This window comes from Balaenoptera borealis, assembly GCF_965194805.1.
Source record: "Balaenoptera borealis genome assembly, chromosome: 14".
In the NCBI taxonomy this organism is placed as follows: Eukaryota; Metazoa; Chordata; class Mammalia; order Artiodactyla; family Balaenopteridae; genus Balaenoptera; species Balaenoptera borealis.
The window spans coordinates 82,172,409-82,182,917 of NC_138875.1; the positions used below are offsets into that span (position 1 = coordinate 82,172,409).

The 10,509-nt window shown below is 53.1% G+C and overlaps 1 protein-coding gene across 6 annotated transcripts in view; it reads right to left on the bottom strand.

Moving 5' to 3' along the window:
- Positions 1–1,997: 1,997 nt before the first annotated feature.
- ACAD10 (acyl-CoA dehydrogenase family member 10) overlaps positions 1,998–10,509 on the bottom strand; it is a 50,095-nt gene continuing 41,583 nt past the window's right edge. For 3 of the 6 annotated variants that reach the window (XM_082355861.1, XM_082355862.1, XM_082355860.1), the window contains exons 14-20: positions 9,019–9,159; positions 8,386–8,523; positions 8,172–8,262; positions 7,112–7,270; positions 6,239–6,411; positions 4,338–4,481; positions 2,684–3,331 (exon numbers count right to left, since the gene is read on the bottom strand). In XM_082355861.1, coding sequence (XP_082211987.1) covers positions 3,032–3,331; positions 4,338–4,481; positions 6,239–6,411; positions 7,112–7,270; positions 8,172–8,262; positions 8,386–8,523; positions 9,019–9,159 — 1,146 coding nt within the window. In that variant the 3' untranslated portion in view covers positions 2,684–3,031. Of the gene's footprint in view, positions 2,651–2,683; positions 3,332–4,337; positions 4,482–6,238; positions 6,412–7,111; positions 7,271–8,171; positions 8,263–8,385; positions 8,524–9,018; positions 9,160–10,509 lie in introns of those variants that run through there. The other 3 variants (XM_082355864.1, XM_082355863.1, XM_082355865.1) reach the window with 3 other exon arrangements.

Genomic DNA, 10,509 nt, shown 5'->3' on the forward strand with positions numbered 1-10,509 from the left:
TCATCAGTCACCCAGCACAGCACCCACGTCACTCATCAGTCACCCAGCACAGCACCCACGTCACTCATCAATCACCCAGCACAGCACCCATCAATCACCCAGCACAGCACCCACGTCACTCATCAATCACCCACCACGGCACCCACGTCACTCATCAATCACCCACCATAGCACCCAGCACAGCACCCTCATCACTCATCAATCACCCAGCACAGCACCCACATCACTCATCAATCACCCAGCACAGCACCCACGTCACTCATCACCCAGCACAGCACCCTCGACACTCATCACCCAGCACAGCACCCACATCACTCATCAATCACCCACCACAGCACCCAGCACAGCACCCTCGTCACTCATCAGTCACCCAGCACAGCACCCTTGTCACTCATCAGTCACCCAGCACAGCACCCACGTCACTCATCAATCACCCACCACAGCACCCTCGACACTCATCAATCACCCAGCACAGCACCCACATCACTCATCAATCACCCACCACAGCACCCAGCACAGCACCCTCGTCACTCATCAGTCACCCAGCACAGCACCCTCGTCACTCATCAGTCACCCACCACAGCACGTCACTCATCAGTCACCCAGCACAGCACCCACGTAACTCACCATGGTCTCAGACACTCACCACCATCCCCCACTTGAGATGTGGGCCCCTTGATAATGGCAACTTGACCTGTTTTTTTTTGCACATTCCCCAAGGCTGAGACCAGTGCCTGGCCCAGAATTCGGGTGCAGTTGACAGCAGGGAGTGGAATTATTTCACCGAATGGGAGACCCTGGATGAGGGGCTGCTGGAGGCCACAACTCTGTGACTCGCATCCTTCAGGCAGCGTCCACTCTGCCACCCCAGGGCCTCCCCCCTTCGCAGCACAGTATCTGAGGGAGACGTGGGGTTGCTCCACTGCATGGCTTCTATTTTCATCCCTGCAGCTGCTCTACTTAACAAGCAAGGTTAACAAAGCTGAGGGCCAAGTGATACAGCGGGCCACCAGCCAAGCACTTCCTTTTTCAATCCTCCTCCTTCCTAAGGCTTGAAGCAAGAAGTCAGGATGCTAGAACCCTGCCCGAGTTTGCAAAAGGTTGTTTGCCAGTGTGGCTGGTGTGACAGCAATTCACTGGGGGGTCTGAATTTAACTTTACCTTTCGTGAACAACAAGCAGTAGAGGAGGCCCTGCCTCCCCAGACCACTGGGGCGAGAATATCTGGGGAGCCCTTTCACAAGCCCCCCACAACTCCCCAGTACCCTGAAGGTGTGTGGCCGTGACTGCAGCAGGTGGGCACTCTCTCCATTAAAGCAGTTCCCTCAAGGGGGTCAAGTCTGCAATGCAGCAGACGCTGGGACGACGGTCCCTGCCCATCTGGTCTGACCTGAAATGGGCAGCTGATGGCCACGTCATCCCAAATCATGAGATTAGCAGTCCAGGTCCTAACAGCCAATGGCTTATCTCCGACTGCAACCTGGGCTCATGGGACACCCATTCCTTGAAGCGCTCAGACCTCAAGTGAGTGAGTATGTCCACCTTTCTCTGCAGGGAGAGTACTGCCCTCTGAATTGTAATTGCATGTTGCCCACCACCTCCCCTCCCCGCAAACATTCTGACTATAGATCAGATGGAGGAATGGGCCTCACACACCAGAAAGCCATGATCCTTTGCTGACCTTTACATGAGCAGCTGTGAGGCGGCTGATTTGGGACCGACCAGGGGTCACCGTGTCTGTGCCCCCCATGCATTTGGTTGGGCCGATGCACTGGGCAGGATCTTGTGTAAACTCAATTATGAGGAGGCAACTGACATACTGAGACAGAGGAGCTAAAGTGTGAGCCTTCATTCTCCATTCTCTTTGTATGATATAGAACATTCATGATGTCTCTGAGGTATATTTTCTTGTTCTTTCATGTTTCCAAAGTCCCTTTCCAAAATAACACCTCAGTGTTCTGTGTTTTGGACATTCAAAGGAAAACAATCAGATGGCAGTGCCTTCATGATTTGGGTTTTATTCCTTTTTCCCAGGAGCACTCCCGCCCTGGGTCTGTAGGCTGCAGCCATCAGCTGGGAGCGGGGGTGGGGAGGTGCGGAGCAAGAGGCCCCACATTGGGAGCAAGCACAGGCACACCACCCCAGCAGGACTTCTAACATTCGTGCAGATCCCACAGCCTTTACGCACCACACCACAGCCAGAGAGAAGGGGGCCTGGCTGCCCATCCCAGCACCTGAATTGAAGACCAGCTCTCCAGGCTATGTACTGAAACCCACTCAGCTCTCAGCTAATCCCCTGCCTCCTTGCCTGAAACAGGCAACTCCAGGCTTCTTACAGAAGTGTCTTCTGTGGGCACCCACCGAGGCTGAGTTCACAATAAGGATGGAAGGACAGAGCTGCCAGGCAGGGTGCAAGAATCACACATAACAGGTCTTTCAAAGCACATCATTTAAAGTTTTGGGCACCATAGGCCTGACAGGGACGATGTGGCTCCTGCAGTCCTGCAGGTCTAACTGCAGCGCTTCAGCTCCATCTTGGCCACTGCTGCCCTGTGCACCTCATCGGGGCCGTCGGCAAAGCGCAGGGCTCGAGCCCTGGTGAAGAACTGAGCCAGTGGGTAGTCGCTGCTCAGCCCTGCTGCTCCGAAGGCCTGGCAGACACAGGGCAGGAGGGGAGGAAGCCCTGGGTGAGCCCTCGTCCCTGAGAGGCCCAGGAACAAGTGCCTGCTCCTAAGATCTCAGAACGGCTCATAACAGCCACCTTCCCAAGCTTGTCCCCTGACACCTGTGTGATAACGACGTTCTGGAAGACTTCAGGTGGGGCTGCACTTGCCATCCCAGGGATGCCAGACTCCCCATGTCTGCTCTGCTAGGTGACTTCTGCCATCGGGAAATCCCTCTGTTGGGGCCAGGGATTGAGATTTGGGAAGGAGGCATCCCTGCATGGTTAGGAGGCTGGGCCTGGTGTAAGAAGGACCTAGGTTCCCCAAATGTGAGCTCAGCTCCTTTCAAGCTGAGTGACCTCGGACAAGTCACTTCACTTTCCTCTGCTTCTGTTTCCACATATTCAAAATGAAGGTAGGAATAGAACCCCTCATAGGGTTGTACTGAGGAGGACAAGGAAAGTCACATGTGGTGAGTGTGCGACAAAGGGCGGCTATTAGTTTACAGGAGGTTGGGCAGCTGAAGGAGAGGGAGTTTTGCATCTGTTGTAAATGATTCAGACGAATCAGTGACCCATCATCTGTGCTCACCTGAATAGCACGATCAGTCACTCGGTAGGCCATGGACGGGGCCACCATTTTAATCATGGCAATATCCAAAGCTGCAGCCTGCAAGGGAGAGGAGGTGTGGTTAGGAGGGCAGACCCGAGGGCTGAACACTTGGAAGAACGATCAGTTTCACAGGGAGGAGTAGAAACAATAGCTCAGAACAGAGGCTGAGGTCCCGCTGGACCACAAGCCTTGCCTGGTGCGTGGTCCCTGCCCAGCACTGACGGGGGTGGAGGGGGCAGCGGGGTGGCTAGGAAGGGACTCGGGATGTTGTGCGGTGTGGGTGGCTGTCTGGTCAAGGAAAGACTCAGGGCGTCTTCCCAGGTGACGGGCAGCATCGCCAGCACACACAGAGGGCGGAGTAGTGAGTGGCTTGTGCCTCATTCAGGGTCACGGTCAGCTCTGTTTCCAAAGGGTAAGTGGAACAAGGCTAGCCAGGGCTCTGGGGAATTGAGCTGCAATGATCTGCCCTCAGTCTGGGATTTTAATCGAAGCCCCTGAGAGCCCTCATACCCGGCACTAGAGTGCCAAGAAACAGGGAACTTGAGCCTGGGTCAACCCACTGCTACCGAGGCCTCTCGGCTAAGGGGTGGAGGCCCCATGGAGAGATGGAGAAGGCAGAGGTCAGCATGGCATCGTACCTGGCTATTAGAGGCCCTCAAAAAGAGCCATTTAAAGAATAATGTCACACTTGAAAATAAAGCTTCTCTTCTGGCTAACTCCATGGCTTACTCTTAGTTTGCCGGATGCCTGGAAGTCCAGGTGGGGCCATAGCTCAGGCTGGGGCCCTGTGGCCCTGTCAGGTCCACTGTCTTGAACCCAGAAGGTCACTGGGTCAGTAAGACAGAAAGTTCAGTCCTCTTTTATTGTACCTTTTCCATTTTTGAAAAGCTGCCCAAGTAGTCCCAAGGAGAGTTGAAGCAAACTTATTTATGTCAAGGAGCCAAGCGCTTTCTCCATGGTTTGCTGAGTGGGGACAGAAGAGTCAGCGTCTAGAGATTCCTGGGCCTGCGTCCCTCACCGCGACCTCAGGACCTGTGCTCTGTGAGGCCCCTCGGCCTCCTACCTTATTTCCTGCCACGTCCATGACATGGGCAGCTTTCAGCACCAGCAGCCGGGCCTGCTCGATCTCCACTCGGGACTGGGCAATGTCTGCCAGGACCGTGCCCTGCTCTACCAGGGGCTTCCCGAAGGCCATGCGGGACTTCGCCTATGGACACAGGAGACAGGACGGGAGGCACGGGGCTGTGCCCTGCAGAGGAGGTGGGTGGAAGCACACAGGAGAGGGCTGGAGGGGAAGGGGGGCAGAAGCGGGACCGTGCAGCTCAGGTGCCACTTTGCCAGCTCTCCAGCCACTGGAAACTCCCGGGGAGAAGAGCCAGAAGCAGACAACGTTCGTGGGCACCGCGGAGCTGGTCAACGTGGTGGCTGCACAAACTACCTCCGGGAACCCCTTTACTCCAGCCATCCGGCCCCTTCTGGGCAGGCTCGGCTGGCAGGCAGCGACAGTGCTTGATCTGAGCCGCCTCTGGCCCAGGGCTACTCCGGGAACTAGGCAGTGACTGTGGGCACCTCACATAGGCGGGGGAGGGTGCCCTCTGCTGACAGCAGGGCCTGCTTCACGTCCTGGGGTGCCCTCAGGAGCAAAGTCTGGGTGCCAGACCCCCCTCTTGGGCAACTGTTATTGCAGTGGGGATTCTACAGTCTTTGAAAGTTGCAAGCAATCAGAAAAACTTATAAGGGACGTATCCCCAGCCCCCTTTCTTTTAAACTAAAAACAGTTAATGACACAAATAATATTACTCATGGCAGAAAATGTATCCATTTTCAGACACACAAAAAAAGAAAAAACATAAACACCAGGTATGCCATCATCTAGTCACACTTAATATTTGGTGGATACCTTTTTGTATGCATAGACATACATATGCATTTTTTACAAAAATATGGAGTCATACTCTTTATAATGCTTTGTAGCCTGCTTTTTTTTTTTCATTAAGAGCACCTCTCTATATATCAAGAAATAGATTTCTACAGCATCATTTTGGAATTTCACTGCATGCCCATAACCAGGATTATCTGACCAGGCCCCAGTTGTTAGCCTTATACGTTGTTTCCAACGTATTATAGTCATCGCTGTGGTCAACCTCCTAGTATTAAATCTAATTACTCTCCTGAGACCAAGTCCTATGAGTGGAACGGCCACGTCAATACTATGGTACCTTCTAAGACTTTTGACACGTACAGTCAAACTGCTCTGCAGGATGGGACTGGAGACTATACCTGAGCTCTTAAGAAAGGAGCATTTTCTTTAAAAACAAAAAAACCCCAAAAAACCCAAAAACTGAAAAACTAGTCGGTCTCAACTAAAAAGGTTGAATCTCAGGTTTGCTCAGTAATCTATGCACACCGGACCATCTCTGTTCTTTGGACAGTGTTTTGTGAGATATTTTGGAGGCTCAAGGGTTTGCTTCGTCTTTGTGAAATTGATATCACCAATTTGAATTACCATTGCCAGCAAGAGCTTTCTTTTGTGTGGGCTTGCAACCTTTGAGGGGGTCAAAGAAGAATAAAGTTTTGGATGTGCTGGGGGAGGAGGATGGTGCAGGGCTGAACGCTGGAACCTTAGGTTCTCCCTGGTATCTGATTTTTACAGATGACCTGGTAGCAGGAATGCTCATCAGTAGACCATGACCCTGTGGACCTTGGAACCTTGCCTGCTGCTGCTACAGAGCCTGGCCTTTTCCTTCCGGTCACCTCAACAGGGTGAGGCCCATTCTGCTCTGAATTTGAAACTTCAGCAAAGTAGCAGATGCAAAGCAAAGACAGGGACACAGCTTCTTGTAAAGAACATCACCTTGTTTCACCTGCTAAGTCTGCTCTCAGAAAACAGTTAGGATTTGAAGTTTGATAGGAAAACAGATGGGTCGTTCTGGTACAGAGACAGTCGCAAAGGGAAGTACTCACTCGGGCCTTCATGAGCGCCAGCGCCCTCTCGGAGTACCCGATCAGCCGCATGCAGTGATGGATCCTGCCGGGACCCAGTCGGCCCTGGGCGATCTCGAAGCCCCTGCCAGGGCCCAGGACCATGTTCTCCTTGGGCACGCACACCTGCTCAAACAGGACTTCGCCATGGCCACCTGAAAGACCCAAAGGGTACCCCTGAGCCATCTGCCTACTTGTTTTCCTCAGATGTGTTTATCTCATCTGCTGGCAAGGAGTTTATCTCATCTCCTGCCCTTTTGTAGCCTTCTAACTGGAACATGGTTGAACAGGGAGGGAGGGAAGGAAGGAAGGAGTCTATTAAAGATGGGAAATAAATCACTGATTTATAATATCAAATGAATAGTTTGGCATTCCTTTTATAAAACATGCTTCTGCCTTAAGCTGAAACTCCCTAGCGGTATGTGACTCTAACAATGCAGTGATCCTACAGAAACACCCAAGGCAGGACGTGAACTTCATCAGCAGAGAGAAAGAGCCCCTGTGAGAGGACTTCCAGGCCTGGAGGTCGGCTGTCCACCCTGGGGTCTAGAAGAGAAGGTCTGGAGGGCACTTCCTGCCTCCTGCTCTGTCCTCTGTGGCCTCCTTACCTCACAGAGTCTGGCTTATCTTCTAAGGATGGAAGAGAAAAAAAATAAAGGGATAAATGCCTGTCTGAAATTTGCCTGCATGGTTGATACTCATGGATGGAAGTGAAATGCAGGAGCACATGGCCTTCCAAATGTCATCATACCCTTACAGATGTTACTTCCTGCAGTGGAAGTGCTGCCCAAAGCCTTTTCCCCAGGCCCAGACCCAGGCCCGCACAGAGAGGCGAGCTGCTCCCGGGGGGCTAACCTGGTGCGTCCTCCAGCCCATACACCGTCAGAGGCCGGATGATTTTTATCCCCGGGGTATCCATGGGAACCAAGAGCATGGACTGCTGCTGGTGGCGTGGGGCATGTGGGTCTGTTTTTCCCATAAACACGCAGAGCTGGCAGCGAGGATCCAGGATGCCTGCCAGGAAAAGAGAGAGACCCCATCATCTGACGCGAGGGCCATCAGATCTCCTTAAACACACAGTCCTGGCCCAGGGAAGCCGAAGCCAGTGAGCAGAGAGGGCCCTTTAAGACTTCACATGATCAGATGAGGACGTGCAGGCCCTTGACCAGCAGTAAGAGCAATTGGTTTCTGTCCCAGTGAGGAAGGAATCCAACATCCTAAGAGCAGTTTTTTTTTAAAGCACCAGGTCAAGTTGAAAATATAGGTTGGAGACAAGAAGCTGAAAACTGCTACTTTATTACTGGCAGTCTGTTCTGCTTTGTTCCCACAGGCAGTGGAAACATGATGGCTTTGGGCACAGGCTTCAGAATCAGGCCAGCCTTGAACTCTGGGTTCCCTACTTGCGAGTGGGGGGCAAATACCTTAGGCAAGTGACTCAAGTCACTTCTCCGTCCTAGTCTCCTTCTCTGTAACATGGGGATAATAACACGGACCCTCCGGAGAGGGGTGGGGACCTAGCACGTATGGAGAGTCCTGCAGAGTTAACGCCTGGTGAACAACAGGATTACGACCAGCCCTTCTGCTGTGGCACACCTGACCTCACAGCACGGGGAAGCCACCAAGGAAGTGACCTCCTGCCTTTCCAAAGGGAGATGCCCACAGCAGAACCAAGAGAGGGGAGTGAAGGAGAGATTCCTGGAACTGTCACGTGGGGTCACCTGGTAACCCACGTAGAACTTCTGGTTCTCCCAGGGTTTGCTGCCTTTTCTGAGAACAGACACAATCTCCTTTGCATCAAATGGAGATGAAGCTAGTCCCTCCCACAGTTTCTCAGACAGCAGCAGGGCAGAGAAGACATGCTTATCAATGCAGACCCACATAAGTGTGATTGAAAAATGAATTTCAGGCCAAATACCTGAGACCCACCACTTGTGACCATTTATGACATAGAAGCCATCCTCCTCTCGGATGGAAGACTCAATGTTGGTGGCATCTGAGGAGGCAACCTGAGTGACAGCACATTCTGATTAGAGCTGGTCCTGCAGTCCTTGACGGCAGAGCCCAGGTGGGGTCGGGCGAGGGTCTGGCCTGATGAGAAGGAGTACCTGTGGGTGACCCAAGCAAGGTACCTGGGGCTCAGTCATAGCAAAACAGGAGCGGGCCTTTCCCTCCAGCAACGGAATCAGCCAGCGGGCCTTCTGCTCCTCGGTGCCGTATCGCACCAGAAGCTCCATGTTCCCTGTGTCTGGAGCAGAACAGTTAAAGATCTGGAAAGGAGAAAAAGCAGAAGGGTGACTCCCACATCCATATTCAAAACTTCAAACACCCCAGAAGCATGGACCCGGGCTCCTTCCAAGTCACAGGCCCTCTGACACCCGCGTGAAAGTCCTTCCTCTCCCCAAGGAAATGCAAAGACCCACGACATTCTGAATATAGCAGCTCAGAGCCCCTGAAGCTCAACCACGGAGCTCCGTGGGGGAGAGAAAGGAGACTGGAGCTGGTGGGCTGGGGCCCATGGAAGCCAGCCAGGCCGTGCTCACCTGGGCCCTAACTTCCCGAGTAGATGCCCACCCCAAGCTGCTTTCTTGCTCTGGCTCCAGCCACCTGCCCACAGTGTCCTCCCCCATAAGAAGTCTGAGTTTGCATCAGTGCTCCTGAGTCCAGTGCAGCTGCAGGGAACCCCATCGGCCCAGGAGGGTGGCTGAACTCGTGTGGAGGACGAGGATTTCCTCCCATGCTGAGAAAGACATTAAAGAAGGTACCTCGGGAGCGTACAGAGACGTGCCCATGACCTCACACAAATGTGCGTACTCTACGTTGGTCAGCCCTGCTCCGTATTTTTTCTCGGGATCAGTCTCCACGGGTAGAAAAAGGTTCCAAAGTCCTTCGGCCTTGGCTTTCTCCTATCACGGGAAAAAGAAGTCAGGGATCCACAGAGAGTGATTTCATTTTATTTTGTCCCGCGGAAAATAACGAGGCCAGTCCAAACCATCGGGCTGGATACAAACCCTGCAGATCTGTGGGAGGAGAATATGAGGGTGTCTGGAGACAGCCCAGTCCTAACAGTGACCGTGGCAATCAGTTCACTTCCCCGGTGTCCGCGTCCCAGGCGCCCTACGTACACCACCTCCATCACTGTTAGCATCACTACTGTTGCCACGACGCAGCTTAGAACTCACTCCACGAGCACAAGAGAGTGAAGGGTCCTTTAGTGAGCCTGCGGGGACCCAGCCTAGGACAGTTGGCGGCAGCCTCAGCTGCTTTGATGAGGTGCCTAAGGACATCCCCTGATCCAGCTTCCTTTATGAGGCACAACTTTGTTCCCGGGAAAGTAACTCTGGGTTTCTGAACGTAGCTCCCAACATGGAAACTAGGAAGTCTAGCCTGGGGGTCAGGAGCCCAGGCCCAGAGTCAGACTGCTTGGTTCAGACCCTGCCCCACCACACCTGCTGGGAGACCTTGGGCAAGATACCGGAGAGCTCCACGTGGCAGTTTCCTCATCCGTGAAACGGGATGTCACCACCCACGCTATCAGTCACGGCTACTGAGTGAGCAGTAGGAGTGGACGGTGACTAAGTGGTGGGAAAAAGGAACCGCGTGGGAAGGTTATCAGGAGCTCAGATTAGAGGAGGAGGCTCAGAAATGGACGGGAGCCCAGGCAGCACAGCTTAGGACAGACACTCTGCAGTCCTGCTGTGCAATGAGTGAGTGCCAGCTGTTTTCTCTCTTGAAAACACTGTTTACTCTTTCAGTTGCAGGAAGGGACAGCCCGGCTGGCCTAGCTTGGCTCAACATGCCCACTTCCTGGCCGGGGGAGCTGGGTTGGTGCCTGGACTGACAGCTCTGCCAGACTGTGTCCAAAGGCGGGGAGGGAGGCCCCTAAATGAAACTGGGGTGCTGCTACCCAAAGAAAGGGGAAGAGTCTCTAGGCAGCCAACCAGTGTCCACAACACCCACCTCACTGGGTGGCTGGGGAGATGAAATGAGGTAACACACGGAATATAAAGTGCCGGACTCAGAAGCTGGGGGCTGTACTAAATATTAGTGATGATGGATATTCTTCGCACTGGGAGGTGACCAGCTGGCTGACTTTTCCATTACATTGGGCGTGGTCTCTAGGACATGTACTTCTAGAATCAGCACATACACTCGGCTCATTGCTGTGTTAAGCTAATTAGCTCAGAGTGCAGCAACCAAGGAGAAGAAGGACAGATTAACTGGAACAAATAAATCAGGAAAGGAAGGGAAAAGTA